This window comes from Leuresthes tenuis, unplaced genomic scaffold, assembly GCF_036924035.1.
Source record: "Leuresthes tenuis unplaced genomic scaffold, fLeuTen1.0.hap1 SCAF_8, whole genome shotgun sequence".
Taxonomy (NCBI): domain Eukaryota; kingdom Metazoa; phylum Chordata; class Actinopteri; order Atheriniformes; family Atherinopsidae; genus Leuresthes; species Leuresthes tenuis.
Genome location: NW_027325362.1, coordinates 17,041,469 through 17,057,876, shown reverse-complemented (window position 1 = coordinate 17,057,876; position 16,408 = coordinate 17,041,469). Strand labels below are relative to the sequence as shown.

The window sequence follows — 16,408 nt, the reverse complement described above, 5'->3', positions numbered from 1 at the left end:
AAACCCTTCAGCGCAGTCCTGCCACAGGAGTGCCCATTACATCAGTCAGACCAGTGACAGCTTGATAAAGGCCCACTCACTTTGTACAAATGGAACTGCTTGCTCTTTACCTCAGTGTGAAAGCACAGCTTGCCCCTTCCATCACTGCCATATCCATCTACTATATATTTATCTGCTCACACACAAACTGCACAATATTTTGGTGGTTTTTAACAGTGAGGGACAGCCATCAGGCGCGTTTTTGTTCTCCAGTTTGTATTCAGGGCGTTTAACAGTTAATAAGCAACTGCACAAATGCAATGTTCTACAGGAGGTGAGGTCAAATACAGCAGATGGACACTGTGATAATATAAATTAGCTGAAATTATTAGCAGTTTATAATCATTTGGATAGTCTCTGTACCACTCTTGAGACACACTCTTGAAAAGTACTGACACTGCAGCTTACCACAACTGATAAGACAGAGTTGTAAGAATCTCCTGTGTGCAACTCATATATCCAGTTCTTCATGAGTCCAATGGGAACCTGGTCTAAGTTGATGCCAAGGATACCACCAATCTTTCATTATGAAGGCCAAGTGGAAGGAATTTTGGCTGGTAAAAATAATCTTCTGTTGTAAGCTACCGGGACTTGTAAATCTACGAGCAAAGGGAAAACCTGAGCCGTGGACCTGCATTCATATCAGTTTGCTCCAAGTACTTTCTGACTCTTTCCAAGATGTGGCTGCAGCTTAAGTATAACCCCCACCAGTTATGCCGCAGGTGCTTCCCACAACTGTGCACCTCGAGAGAAGATGTCTTTCAACAGCTGTGATTTATCCTCTCCCAAGGAGCTGCAGCCAACTTTACTTTGCCCCTACGCATGCATTATGCACAGACAGTACGAGTGACTTTAGGTGCAGTGATAAACTCCCACTGAAGCAGACTGGAAGTCAGTGAAGTGATCCCACTTTTCACAGCAGCAGGGGACATGCTGACATCATGAGTTGGTGCTTTAGTAAGATGAGATTTTAGTTTTCAGCGCACACTTTTTTCCTCCACTGTAGCATTCTGTCTTCTTCTGGGGTGCCATTCTTGTCCAAACAGTGCTGAGGCTACAGGGCATAATGCAATCTGGGAGCTGTGTTTATTGCAAACAAGTTGAGATAACAAACCGGGGCTGAAAAGATTTAAGGTTTGAGTCTTGACAACAGTCTGATACAGTTGTCTCCCTTCAGAGGACAGGTAAATAAAGAACAGATACGAAGGGATGAATAGTTGTCAGCATAGTGCCAGGTCATTCAGACACGTGTGACAGCCAATAAAGTCACTAATATATAGCTGCAAATAGTTTACCTCTTTCCATCTTAATGGTCAGTGGCTGATGGTTTTTGACAGCTCAAGTGACAATAACAATATCTCTCTTTAAATTAACAATAATGTCACAATCCAAGGCTTGGAGTTAAGGTTTAAAGCCGCATGAATCTACTTTTTTGGCCTCTGGCTGGGAATCCTTTTTGTATCCCACATAGGCATTTGATTAATTGCTGATACAAAACTATTGTCGCTACTGCACTGTGTTGTTGCTGGTATAAGTAATTATTATTTGTTTATGTCTTTTCAGCCCCATTTGTTTGTTTGTCTTTTGGAAAGATTGCAGAAAACCTACCAAGATGATTCTCATGAAAGCATATGGAGAAGTGGAGCAGAAGAGGAACCCTTTTAAGTTTTATGTGTGGTGTCTGCTCCTTGATCATGTGAGGTGAACTTAGTCGCAACTTTTCAACCGTAAACCAATTTTTCATAAGTTGTGTAAAATTAGATCAAGTTGAGTTCAAACTGTACGACCTACTGTCAATTTTGTAGAAACGTACCATCTAGTAAGCAAGATCATATCCCAGGAACTGTATTCCAGGAGGGGGTGCAAACACAATTTGGATATTTAACCACAACTGTGAACCAGTTGCCTTAGAAAAGGTCCACATTGTCCAAATGCATTGTAGCAATATAAACAAGGACTTTATGGTAAGTATCCCAAAGGGAAGCGAAAGAGCATTAAACACTATTGTAAGTCTATCCCTGGGAATTCCTGTTGGGAATATAATTAATATGACGGGGACAAAATTATTTTTGTATGCTGTGTTTGCCCAAGTCTATGTTTGTCTATGTATAAAAACACAACACATTAAACTAGCTATGTACATTTAGGTGGTCAAACTAGGATATGCCATGTCCAGTTTTCTTACCCGGTGGTCCTGGGTCTCCTGGTAACCCCAGCCCCAGCTGTCCTCGCTCTCCTTTCTGACCCCTGTACCCTGAGAACACACAGACACACAACACTCTGAACAAAAACTGAAAAAGAGAAATACATCTGTGGTGTGAGGTGATGTGACGTTACGGAGTGTACAGTACAGTTAGTAAGTTTGGTAAAAATGCCATTTGTTAACTTGTTCAAATCCACTGAACATCAAGACTGGGACACACTTGTGCAACTACTGTCAGGCATCGAGTCTACACTTATTCTTTAGTTTTTTTCTGAAGGACGCAGCTTTAGCAGGAGTTGGAGAAACAGACTGCCCTGAATCCCAAGTTTCAGTCCTAAACTTTTGAAAAATAAACAGACATACTGACATCCCATCGAAACAGAAAGAAACAAACAAGACATCTGTGTGTTAGTTTTTGACAAGGCAGGCATCATGGACAAAAACAGGGCCACCAGAACATGTCTGTAAAGACTTCAAAACAGAGTTAAGAGGCTTTTTTTTAACCAGAGGTCAGATATGTGGGTCAATGCAGGCAAGGGTGATAACATGGACTCTGGTGGAAGGTAGATTATATAAAATAAATTAAAAGACACATGAATGCAGTCTCTAATCTGGTTGCTATATGAATACCTCTAAGGAAAAAAAGCAAAACAGGTGATGATCACAAGCGCATGCTCAGTCCGTCAAGAAAACAAGAAAATCAAAGCATTTGCACTAATCTTCAAGTCAAACCAGGCAGTATGTTGCTTACAACAATATGCACACAATCATTATTTTCCACTGCATGCAAAGCTTCTAAGTCTTTACAGTTCAAAACAGCAGCATACCAAGTAAGAATGTGAGGGGCTGCATCGATATTTCCCCATGGGGCACGTAAAGTAATGGAGTCTCACAACCAGCAGTTGCATGGAGTGCATCAGAAACACTGACAGGAGTATCAAGCATTGCACCGACTGGCCCAAAGGGGAAACGCTTCAACGCTTACATGTCAGAGAAAATCTGAAGAAAGGCTTATGAATGCTCCAGAACTGAATCTCAAAGAGAGAGGGGCTATCCACACATTGCCGCAATAATGAGACTTCGTTCAACACTCACAGAGCCTGGGGCATTCATTCAGGAAGGAGACGTTCCGTGGAGAAAAGTGCACTGTACCTTAAGCAAAAAAAAAAAAAAACTGAAAGGCACACAAAGCAATGAGCTTGGGTGGTACGCCGAGCTGGTGCACCTCTCATAAAAATCGAAAAATGCCATATGGTGGTCGAAAAACAAGTGGTTTCCAGGGCCACTAATGGACAAATTATGCTGCTAAAAAAGAATGACAATGCCAACGAGCGCTGTCTCATGCTTGAGTGATAGGATTGCAGGCCTGCACCTGCTGTACACTGTTGTAAAGATTATTGACAGCAACATCACTGTTTTTATACTACAAGAAGTATGCCTTAAAAAAGAAAAACATAACACCCTCCTTTGAGCAGCTGCTCCATTCAATACACTGGGATATTTAGTGAGACAGCCATATCGTACATGAAAGATCATAGCAGCTCTGAAACAGAATTTACAGCCTGAAATATAAGAATTATATATATATATAAGAAAAAAAATACACACGTGAATGAATATACAGAACTTACTGAAATACAAAATTAGAAATGAATATTAAAACAACAAAACTGTAAAATTTGTGAAATCTGCACTCAAACACAATGACTTACATCAGAGAGATTTTTCATTTGGATCTCAAAAGTAAAAGATGAATAGAATGATAAATGAGCACTCAATTACAACAAAGGAGGAAATAAAAGAAGCGCTGCTCTTCAGCATCAGTCCTCCTGGGCCTGCTCTAACAGCTGGAGACTTCCTCTCGTGTGCAATCAAGCCACGGAGAACGGAGGAAAAATAAATAAATAAAAGACAGTTAATTCTACAGAGGGGTTATTTTTCTCCATAAACAATTCATTTTGGCACAATGGAGAAGAAGTCAAATTGCATATTCCAGAAGAGCACGGTCTCCAGCGGAGGATGACGAGAAATAATGAGGAAATATTACCCCAAACACTCTCACCAGCTGAGTGGAGGCACGAGTCAACAAAGAAAAAAATAAATAAAAAATTTAAAGTTGCTGAATTCTTGATTTATCAAGGGAAAATAACTTTCCTCTTTATTTTCGATAAATATTTATTTCAAGGCTGCATTATAGGTCACCTATTAAACACTATTTGAAGCATTAAAAAATAAGAATAAAACAAGCAAGACAAAATCCACGACATGTGTAATGCCTGTAGCATTGACACGGCACAAATATTTAGAGTTTAGTAGTTGCCTACTTTAACTACATTATTCATGAATGAAAGCAGCATTCTAAATTGTTGCAGTGGGTTCAAATGTAAATGGTCTTGAGTAATGTGAGGTAGATACAAAGCTCAAAGAGAAGGGCCAGTGCAGTGGTGCTTTGATCTGCACCGACACATAAAACACTCCTCCTCTTCGAAAGTTAAGATTCTAAAGTTGAGCTGCGAACACAATACAAATCTGAGCAAGACTGAGGTACAAATCCTGACAAACCATTACTGTTGTGTGAGCAGTCAAGAGACTTGTATTAGTTTGACAAAGAACGTCCATCTCCTTCCTGACTATGCTCCTTTTGTATTTAAGAAGCTTTCTCTCCCGGAGTGAGGTATCAATACTGGAGCTCTTTCCTGTCCGCACTGATAACACTTTCTCTTATTCACAGCCAATTCTTCGTTTGTCTTCATATTTCCCAGAGAGCTGCTGTGCACCACACTCCTGGCCTTTCCTCTGCTTCCCGCCCCTCAGTCTGCATTGATATATGGGTCTATGCAAGAGAAAAATACCCATGAATCCATACAATATATAAGCCTCGGCCCAACCCCAATTCTGCCAGTCTCCTGTATTTCATGTCAACTCCTTTCATTTAAAAAAAAAAAGAAAAAAAAAGTGAGATGTTGTCACTCTAAACCCAAAGCCTGCATTATAGCAAGGCTATAATAGCAACTCTTCCTTCTTTAAATAGAGCTGGCTACATGTATGTACAGCACTGTCAGCTAGGTGGAAGTTTTAAAGAGCAAATGGAGTATAGACATGTGAGGTTGGTACAAACACTGCTAAACAGTTAAATAAGACAACAAATGGTTAATCGTGTTCGCCAACAAGCAATCAAATGTTATGAGAGTGACTTGTCATATTATGAGTGAAATGTTTTTCTTTTCTTTCTTGAAGTTGTGTTCATGTCCAGTGGTTCAGCTCACTGTCCTGAGCTCCTACCTTGAGGACCGGGGAGCCCTGATTCTCCTGGTGGGCCTGGTGGTCCATCCTTGCCAGGGGGTCCTGGAGGCCCTTGGACCTGTGAAGCTAAGATGCCTGCAGGTGTCTTCTGCAACATAGCAGCGCTTGATACTTTCTCTGCAAGGCAATAAGACCAAAAGAGATTTCACACGAAGGGTGCTTAGAGGTGGAGCAAAGGGGAGGGGAATATAGAGCTTGTTAAAAACACATTTAATAACTTAAACAGACAATTTGTACCTTCAAAGATCCTCAAAACTTCATTTTGGATAAACAGTTTGAGTTCTTCTGTGAAATGGGCATCATTCTGTATGTGGGGAGAATAAACAGTCACGTACAGCAAGTAAGAAAGAAAATCCAATTCAGGCTCAAAACAAAATAAACGTCTATTAATTGTCACTTTGCAGCAGTAAAGATTATATTTCGTATGACATCACAATTCAGTGGGTTGTTGTCATGTATCTGGACTGAAAAATTCCCTCGAAGCAGTTGTTGAAACTGAACTCAAAGAGAATTCCTTTTTTTTAAAAATCTTTTCCTGTAACTAAGTGAATTCCATCGCAATTTAGTGGAAGATCTGCACCCAAACTCAGCAAGAAATAATACAGATTCAGTGGGGAATGTTAAATTTGATGCCATAACTCTTATATTACTTTATGTCCAGTTTTGCAGCGATGCATTCTGTGCTTAAGAGCAGAGGTGTTAGCCCTATATACCTCTAAATATAAGGAAAGTCAAGAAAACAAAAATATTCACAAAAACACACACATAAATAATACACATACATCAAATGTAAACAGTATATACAGAACAAATACATTCAGAAATACTGGACAGTGATTTTTGTCGTTTTTGCTATTTATCAAAACATACAGCAGTTACGGTTTCCTAATAAATGTTGGCATAAAGTGCAGAATCTACACTTTGATTGGAAGGTATTTCCATCCAAATTCTCAGGAGAGTGTATGAATGACTGCTTTTGAATATGTAAAACCCTCTTTTTCAGGGACAAGAAAGAAACTGGACACATAAACGTAAGCGTGTTAACACCTGGACAGCATCCCAACAAGTTATCAGTGATGTGGTTCTTTCTTTCTTTCTTTCTTTAGTTTTGCCGTTAGTTAGTGAAAAGCATCTCAATCAAGGTAAGATCAAGTGAATTCAGACACTGTACAATATTCCACTTCATGCTTTCAAATACTCCTGGATTGCTTTCACAGCAATCTTTGGTTGATTGTCCATCTGTACTCTGAAAAACCATCTAATCATCTCGGCTGCAGTCGGCTGAATCTGGCTAATGTTGTATCCCCATACATCTCCGAGTTCATTTGGCAGCTTCTGTATTCTGTCACATCATTAATAAACACTGGTGAACCAGTGCCATCGGAAGCCATAAATGTTCATAACATCACACATTGCTTGAACGCTTTGGATGATGAGCCATTCCAAGCCTTATTCATACCTTTTTACTCCCTTGGTGTGGATGTCCTGGCCTTTTCATGTTGCTGATTTAACAGGTGGATTATTTTTTTCCTCACAGTGTGAAAAAAATGTTGACTTGATAACTCCATATGGGGTTGTTGAATTTTGCAGACTAAGGATGACCCATTTCACTTGCGCTGAGAACTTTTTTGACACCATGTTGTGGGCTCACAGCAACAGACTCCTAATGTTAATGCCACACTTAGAATCCCCTCCAGATGTTTTACCTTATTAGCTGATGAAGAAATAGTGAATGAACAGAGCACACCTGTCCACTAAACAGCTCTGGAGACAATTCTCTGATTATATTTGAGCCTGTTATGAAGAAAGAGCTGTAATTTCCTTATGCGCCTTGTGAATTTGGTTATGAATACCCTAAAACGAAAGTGTACGCTTTAATCATCACATAAACTGTAAACTTGATTTGCTTCAGTAAACATCTCAGGGAAATAAAACCATTAGGGACAAAATAGTTTTGCACCTAACTGCATACAATACACTTAATCTGTCATGAACTGTTCTCAAATGCATTACTTTCTACAGTGGCACCAGTAACACTGGCAAACAATAGTAGGCTTGAATGCTGAATCTTTCGCATTCAAAACACTTTTTTTCATCACCGTGAATGTTATATAACTGCAGTGAGTGTAAAATGTCTGTGACAGATGGAGGTGTTTTCTATGCTCTGCAGAGCTCTCGGCACGCCCACATAGCTCTGTCTTTCTGCTTCCGTCTATTTCTCTCTCTGACCTTCTGTTGCGCCTAGATGATCAGGAGTGGGAAGCGTTGAGCAGAAAGAGAACAGCAAGCTCCCTCGCACAGCTTTGTTTGATGTTTCCTTGCAGAAAGCTGTAGCTACACCATTTTCCCATACAGGGAATGAGAGCTGAACTAGTTACGGGTTGCGGGAGCGAACTGGGTGATTAAGGTTTCAATCATCTGGGAGGATAGACTGTTTATGCTGAGGTAAGTGCAGTTTTACTACTTACCAGGAGTTTTAGACTCCCCAACTCTCCTGGAGGGCCAGGATCACCTTTTCCACCTTGTGGTCCGATAGGTCCAACCGGGCCAGGATCTCCTATGCGACCCCTTTCGCCTTGAACACCTCTTTCTCCAGGAATCCCCGGATCACCCTACAGTGCAGAAGCCAGGCTATATCTCAACTCAGTATGATGCAAAATGTGTGCAAGTTCTGCCGAATAACAATCAAAGCTCGCCTTCCTGGCTGACATAAGCTGCATCACTGGCACTATAATTGCCAGGCCTAACTTTATCTCTTAACCTGCTGTGCAGAGTGACCCTCTTCCTTTAATGTATCAGCCACCTGTCTTGGTACTCTTTTGCTAGCTGCAAGGCTAAAAGCCTCATTTTGTATCCTCCATTACCAGCATTTGCAACAGATTACTGCACAAGTGTGACAGAGCTTTGAAACTACAATAGGAAACTGCCCTGAGAATGCCTTTTCTAGTGCTTATATGCTTGTGGGGATTAGCCATATTTATGCTGAAGTTTCATTACTATTCATCGCTATTCATCAACACATTCTACATTGTAGTTTGACTTATAAGAACATTTTCTTTTTAGGAAAGATTAAAACAAGTGACGTTACTTACACGTTCTCCTTTGGATCCTCTGTCACCTGTTCTACCTGTGACTCCCTTAGAAAACAAACAAAAAGCATATCTTAAGACCATATTACTGAAGAAAAAATACACATACAGTAATAGGCTATTATTGAATTCTGCTCACTTGAGGCAGAGATTACCAAATTCACTCTAAAATTTGTAGAGGATTCTGATCTGCTGCCTGAAGGAAAACTGTGAGCAAGCGTTTTCTGAAATGCTTGACTTTGAGAAATGTACACTTTTCAGATGACTGTGCATTGATTGCTTCTAACTCAGCTCAGGTCTATCGCTTGTATAATATCTCCCTGAACAGTGTTTCACCTTCTGCAATGTCATGGCGCTTCTGCATCACACCAGTTTTGTTTGACAAAGGCCTGATTTCCCACCAGCTGTCTCTACTGTACAGAGGAGCAGCGAGAGAATACCTGTCTCCAGCTTCATGTCACAACATCTTGTGTCTTCCAGTCCCTCCCTGTCACTCCTCATTGCTTCCCTTTACTTCTCTCACAGCTATACCACAAGGAGCATCTTTGTATCAATTTCCCACTGGATTACAGGAGCCATGCAAAAGACAATCGGGCATGATGTGGTTTTAAAGCTGGCATCGCTTTGTGATGCCATTTTCCCTTGCCAGCTTTAATCTGTGGTACACTGTATTCCCCACTGCCTGATGGGAAGCTTAAATCTATCATCTTGCCCACTGAAATGTGCTTCCCTGAGCATTACATTAAACCTCAGAGCTGTGAACAAGAAATCTATGTGGAGGAGCAAAGCCACCTGCTAGATGGCACTGTTGCCCCACCACAAAGTCAGCCTCAATGGTGACAGCTTTTGTGAAATGCTGAGATGATAGTGGAAGAATACTAAATAATAATAATGTGCAAACAATAAAGTGTTGGGGCTGTCATTAAGGTGAAAGGTGGAAAAAAAAAATCATGTATATCAGAGCAAAACAGTAATAATCATCAGTCAAGATTGGGTGTTGGATCATATAACGTGTTGGAAATGGTTATTCAAGAGATCTGTTCTGCATCCTGTGAGACCACTGTGTGTTCATGAAGTAAATAGTGTATAATAAACTTGATCAGTCGCCCTAAAAGCAGACTTTTCTGCAGAATTTATTTCAACTTTAGCCAGGTTCACCCAAGTAGGACAATGCATAATTAATTTGAAGCGTCTACCGCCCTGTATTACAAACATTTTATCATTGCCTGAGAGCGTTAACTGTATGATTAGGGTAAAAAGACTAAAAGTCAACAAAGCCTTAAATCTGCAGGATTCCATTTAGTTTTTATCGTTAAAATCTCATATATGCAAATAGGTTTAATGCAGTCAGCATGCTCTAGCTGGAGGGAGGATAAAAATCTGCTGTGCCATCTTTCTGCAGCTTGGCTGATGTAAAGCACTTTCTATAAGGGGATTTGCAACATGTTCGCCCAACTCACCTTGTATCCAGGAGTTCCATCTCTTCCAGCTCTCCCCTGCTCAAGGAGTGCAACACAAAACAAAGACATTTTGTATCAGCTCCCACCTTCGATTGGATCAGCACTGTTGCACTCCCAGTAATCTCCACAGTTAATGAGATATCTCAACCAAGGCATAATGATCCTGATTGCAAAGCGAACACTGTTCCATTGTGTGCTTACAGGGAGAATTACAGAAACTATCTGTGATGGTGATTACATAGAGGAATGTAATCATCTACAGGACAAGTGGCGGCTATCATGCGTATTTCATCCATATTGTTCTTGAATCATGCCCCCCCCCGCCCACCCACACCCCCAACAATGGTGAAACAAGAGTGAGTATGCTAATGTAAAGGTGCGTGGAAATTACTGCGAGGCTTTAGAAGCATCTAGTACTGATTATAAAGTGACAAAGGGACCAAATTCAGGTGGGGTTCTTACAGGAACACCTTGGGGTCCTTCGGGTCCAGGAAATCCTGTCTCTCCAATCGGTCCCCTCTCACCCTGTCAGAAAACAGAGGCAGCCAGCATGTCAGCTGTCGTTGACAAAAGACTGACGCGCGGATTGACAGTTCAAAGAGAGTTAGAAAGCTGCAGCTCACCGGCTCTCCAGGGATCCCTGGCTCTCCACGAGCGCCAGGCTTCCCCTGTCAATCACAAATACAGGAAGAGAACAGACCTTGTTTGACAGGTTCTCAATAGTGTCATATCTGCAGCGCCTCTGTAGCCTCCCACTTCTATTGTAGCTGCACAGAAAATCCACCGTGGAGAGCACAGATCGGCAGAGTTCTTAAATGAAGTAGTGTTGTGTTATGGGATTCATATTTGGGAAAGGCTGCTGACCACTGCTTAATTAAGCAGCATTGACTTGTTGCCAGAAGACTCAAAACAACACAGATGATTGATCAAGGTGAGTAACGATGTAAGTATTTAAAAAAAAAAAGAAAGAAAAAAGTACTTACTGAAGGACCTGGTATCCCAGGGGTGCCAGGAAAGCCTGTATCACCCTGAAAACACAACACAGATCAGGTAGATGGTAAGACGGATTACAGATAGCAACTATAGACCCCTGCTATGTCAAGCAGACACAGACACTAAGAAGAATTATAGGAAAATTCCTAAACGTCGGTACAAAGAATGCCTCAGAGCCCCAAATGGCTTGGACAAATGTAAAGGGGATAAAAGAATGGAACCTTTCAAAAGGCTCACATATAGACTTACTATCCACAAGCTCCTAAAGAAATTAGATCCTCTTCATTTTTCAACCACAAACTCTTTGCATATATCAATCCTCTGACAGTATTTCCCAGAAGGATAAATTACTCTGGAAGTCACAGAAAATGAAATATTCCACCCCCACAAACTTTCCTGTGAACATAAAGTCTTACAGTGCCAATCAGTGGAGCCTTTGTCATACAGGTTTAAATACAGGCAATTGAGAAAAGTTCCATCCAGGGCTTGTTTTGTTCTCATAAGGAGAACGCATCTTGGCCAATTCTCTGTGCAGATTGTTAGCTATTACATTAATGCTTATGCTCCAAACTGCTGTACATCCCATTTGGAAATGTCGACCTAAAACTCCTTCAGGCGATACTTAAACAGAAACCCGAGTAATTGAATTCCTCTAAAAACAGTTTCCCTCCAGCTGACTCATAACTTCAACTAGAACCAATATTGTGTTGAAATCTCGTACGGGCAAGCATTTTTGGTTTACAAAAGATGGATCTCTCCTTTTCGAAAGAAACTCTATATGTGCTGTAATGAAAATTTAGTACAGATCAAGCATTTTTCCTCCCGTTGCTATCAGGATAGGTCATGGCAGATGAGATATTTCTCTGTTGGTTACCTTGGCACCAGGTAGCCCTTCAAGCCCGGGTAAACCCATGGCTCCTGGTTCTCCCTGTGAGGGAAAAAAAGCACCACCTGTTGTTTTAAGATGAAGAAGTCACTTCCAATACAGACTTTTTTTTTTTTTTTTTTACTCTTTTGCAACCAATAAAAAACTATCTTTGCTTTACATATCTGAGTTTAGCAAACAGCTGCTAGAAGGTATATATTTATAAAGCTGTTGGGAAATGCATAAACATTGTATAAATGAACATGAAATAAAAAAATAAAAAAATAAATGAACAAGCAAATATAGACCAGAGCTGCTGTGCATGGAGACAAGCGAATGCAACTCTGCAGGAGCCAGTATTCCTCACATTTCCATCTCTCCTCTTAATATTCTTGGTCAGGTATTGATGCAAGCGATTACATACAAAGATTTATATATATATATATATATTGAAGACAGTCTGGAGAGGGCAATACTTAAAATTTCCAATGACACACGCAGCCACACCACGTAGGCTATAGATCCAATGGAAAAAAAACTCAATTTCAAAGTAAGGCTTTTTTTCTGCTCTAAAAATAGAGACCCATTCCCAGTGCTCGAGCAAGAGATGGCCTCTATCTACCTCCTCTTGTTCAAGCTGCCATGGAGAAACACCATCACACAGGACAGAGGTGCAACCAGTGCTGACATAGACGGATTGTCCAGGTAACTGTCACACATGTAGATTGTCACGAATAAGCTATTGTGGCTTAGAGGAGAATGGGCCAGCCAGAGGATCAGCTGTGAGACAGATTGGGGCAATTCCAGCATGGCACTGGAGCCGGTCACGCAATTCATTAAAATGTCAAATTAACATCCTGGTGAAAAATCACTGTGCAACAAAACAATAAAAAATGCAATTGGCCCCATGAGAGTATAGAATTCAAGTTGATGGCAGAAACGTCAAGTTGTCTTTGTGGATTGTATTCAAGAGTCAGTGTGGGGAGGGGCCCATTTGAAGTGCAATGAAGGTTCATAAGTTCCCACCGGCAAGGCAATATGGTACAAAGATTTCATATTTGTCTGAGACTAAGCTTTTTTTTATGCTGTGTGTTGGGTTTCAACTGAGAGTGGTTAAGTGCTCAGGCTTAAGGCTCTATTGACTTATGTAGTTCAGTGGAAAACCTCAGAGATAATGATGGAAAGCAATTGGTAGCCCTGACTTCTCGATTTGTGTGAAAAATATATGAATGCTTCCGATATATATTCTCCAGAATGAAAAGCCTCAACTCACTGCTGGTCCTTCGTCTCCTTTGGGACCCTTTAAGGAGAGAAAGAAAGAGAACAGATCACCCCCATGAATGTGACATCCGTTGCCATAAAAATCATAAATACAGTCTGAAATGACATGTGGCTACACGTTATTGTTGTTAAAATTTATAATACTCATTATAGCTTTTCTTTTCTCACAGTGCCTGTCTGTAAATCATGCTAACACTGTAGCTGTGGCTCAAAAAGGGATGACACAATCCAGTGTGGTTATCGTGGAAGCTTTCAAATTTGGCCCGCATTTTTCCACCCAAAACAGGAATAATTGATAAATTGTGTGCCTTGTCCATCTTAACACTGATGAGGATTCTCTCTTATTGATTGCTCCCAAGGAGCTGTTGGGCAGTGATGGATGCAGTACAAGGTGAAGCATCCTTAAGATTAAGCTATAGTTCATGTGCATTGTGTGCTGGGGACAGCACAGAGGGCGCTTTTTGTCACCTCCTTAAGTGTTCGTTTTGGTGGATGGATCCCTGCAGGGCCTGTGACTGAATATCTCCCAGGACTGGACAAGATTACAAACTGCCTGATAAGCAGGAGCAGGAGGAACTGATAAGCAAATCGGGTCACTTCGGCTTGGAACTCTGAAGAGCAGCTGAACTTCTGCATTCCATTTTGCATATCAATGATGTTGTGTGTCCTGGGGTGGATCAGAGGCACCTGTTTGAGAGTCAGGAAGCCTCTCGGCCTTTGCCAACCACCAGCTCTCAATGAGCATGATTGAATGTGATATAAGAGCCTCAGAAGCCAAAATAACATTGGAGGGTTGGTCAGGTTATTTGTTATTATGCTCTCCCAGGCTCTACAGCTAACACAGTATTGGCATGCCTGTTTGCTGCTGTTCCTCCACAGCACACTGTAAAGGATTTGCTTCAGGCACTACAACACTTACCGGAGCACCAGGAGCACCAGGAGGTCCCAAAATAGCTCCACCACTCTGCAAAGACATTTCTTTATGTAATGATAACATATTTTACAATATAGGTCAAACACATTTCCACAGCAAGAAAAGACTGTGTTCTGCCAGTGTGACTGAAAACTTTGCAGCGTTGAATTGAGTAAGAATAATATTGTATGAACAGTCTTTACCTGAAGCTTGTACAGACTCCCCATTCCATTGCCCTCAACATAAGGTACACCCTAAAACACAATCAAAAGTAAATCAGACATCTTCTCACAGAGACACTGACTACGCTCTCAGTTTTAGGCACCGAGCATCCTTACAGAAAACTGTACAGTAGGTGTGGAAGAGTTATACACTGCTAAGCACTTAAAAGCTACATGAGAGGGATCAATAGCTCATTTGGTGATAATAGAGGGGGTAAGAGAGTGTGAGAATGAGAAAAGAGCAGAGGAAAAAAGAGAACAGTAGACTTGATAATTCCTTGAGCCGGTCCTAATTCAAGAAACAAGGGCGTCTCAAAATACAAAGAGCAGAGTGATTAAAAGAGATTTGGTTACGAGAACTAGGCAATCCGGACTTCTTGGGTAGTATTAGGACATAAAAGGGTGTTTTTCTGTGATAGATTGGTAGAGGGTAACTAAAGCGAACGACGAAGAAGTCAAGGTTCTCATTTAGAAGCAAGCGAACGCCTGTGCCCTTTTCAGGCCAGTGAGCCATCCCCTGTCCTCCCAGGTTGCAGGTTTATGAGGCAGGGTGTGTGTGTGTGTGTGTGTGTGGTGGAGTTGGGGCACAGCAGGTTCAAGGGGACCAATGATGAATTATAGATTTGCCTTTGGAAGTGCTTACTCACTCGCCTCTAAAAGGATAGAACATGATTCAATGCCAGCGAGCGAGTCGCCCAGATTTCATCATGTTTGTACCTGTTTGTCAGTTATACTTGTCCTGTAACAATAAATGCTGTTAAAACACAAGTGCTGAGCAGATAGCTTTACCTCGGTAGCCTCATGCATATCGGTAACTGTGCAGGAGCTGAGACAAAACCTATGACCCAAGCAGAGTCCTATTATCAACAGTTTGCTCTTGTTGAACCATCAGGAACTTACAGGAGGCCCCGGAAGCCCTGGTCTGCCTGGAGGTCCGTCATTTCCCTGCAAAACACAAACCAGAGGAATTCTTAAACATGTCTGTGAAATTGGAAATGTTTTATAGGCACTATTCCTTACTAATGTAATGCACCCATATGGAACCTCATTTTCCAACCCTGAAAAAAGATCCTTTTAAAAGATTTTCTTTCTTACACTTTTGATGCATCTGGTAATAAAGAAACCTTTTAAATAGTGCAAATAATTTCTATTTTTGTCATCTGTTATAAAAAAAATGAATTATCTAACTTTTCAATTTTACCAATCCCTCTTTAAGATTTATGCGAAATAAACATTGGTGAGAAAAAGGATCCTGAACTATTATCAATCCTTCCCATCAATACCATTGTTTAATTACAGGAATAGAACCAGGATACTCATCTATATCTGCACTTACTTGCAATTAAGAAAAAAAAGTTTCATGCAGGTTCTATACTGAGGGTATCCTATATCCTATATGCATTATGTAGAGAAATGTAAAACAGCTTACTTTATCTCCTTTTGTTCCTGGTTGTCCCATTGGACCAAGTCTTCCCATAAGACCCTGCAAACAAAACAGCAAACTCACAATTAAATGTGATTTGAGCATAAAACTCAGAGCAAAGCCTTACACATGTTGCAGTATAATAGGCAAAAAGGCACTTTGAAGTTTGGAATAAGTTGGCTGTTTTTAAGTGCCTACAGTATGTCTCCTTTTTTGAAATGTCTGCTTTCCCACAGTGGAGGTCCCCTCGCATTTTACGCCAGGTAAAACAATGACTGTGGGTAATCGAGAATGCAACAGTATGTCATGTCAGGTTGCATGTTGGGATGTGCGTGCCATCTTGTGATGAATGCTCTTGTTGCCTGATTAGCTTTGGCTTTGTTTAGCCAAAAAGTTGGTGAAAACTGTCAAATTTGTCGGAAAATGGGAGAGATAGAGAAGGGAAAAAAGAGAGACAAATGTCCCTCACTGAGAAAAAAAATCTAACCCAGGTGTTGAAGAACAAGATAAACAACAGATCCGCATGCTGGACTATATTACTGACCTTGATAAACTGCCTCCACTCACATTCGTGCACTCTTAAAAAGACATATTTGGGCTGAGTAGATGCAACTTCAC

At 40.9% G+C, this 16,408-nt stretch overlaps 1 protein-coding gene across 1 annotated transcript in view; it reads right to left on the bottom strand.

Annotated features, from left to right (window-relative positions):
- LOC140313157 (uncharacterized) overlaps positions 1 to 16,408 on the bottom strand; it is a 104,152-nt gene that overhangs the window by 4,619 nt on the left and 83,125 nt on the right. Inside the window, exons 40-54 of the mRNA XM_072391151.1 lie at positions 15,797 to 15,850; positions 15,268 to 15,312; positions 14,350 to 14,400; positions 14,153 to 14,197; positions 13,226 to 13,252; positions 11,962 to 12,015; positions 11,078 to 11,122; positions 10,718 to 10,762; positions 10,557 to 10,619; positions 10,095 to 10,130; positions 8,638 to 8,682; positions 8,014 to 8,157; positions 5,783 to 5,849; positions 5,525 to 5,662; positions 2,225 to 2,293 (exon numbers count right to left, since the gene is read on the bottom strand). Coding sequence (XP_072247252.1) covers positions 2,225 to 2,293; positions 5,525 to 5,662; positions 5,783 to 5,849; positions 8,014 to 8,157; positions 8,638 to 8,682; positions 10,095 to 10,130; positions 10,557 to 10,619; positions 10,718 to 10,762; positions 11,078 to 11,122; positions 11,962 to 12,015; positions 13,226 to 13,252; positions 14,153 to 14,197; positions 14,350 to 14,400; positions 15,268 to 15,312; positions 15,797 to 15,850 — 928 coding nt within the window. The remainder of the gene's footprint in view (positions 1 to 2,224; positions 2,294 to 5,524; positions 5,663 to 5,782; positions 5,850 to 8,013; positions 8,158 to 8,637; positions 8,683 to 10,094; positions 10,131 to 10,556; positions 10,620 to 10,717; positions 10,763 to 11,077; positions 11,123 to 11,961; positions 12,016 to 13,225; positions 13,253 to 14,152; positions 14,198 to 14,349; positions 14,401 to 15,267; positions 15,313 to 15,796; positions 15,851 to 16,408) is intronic.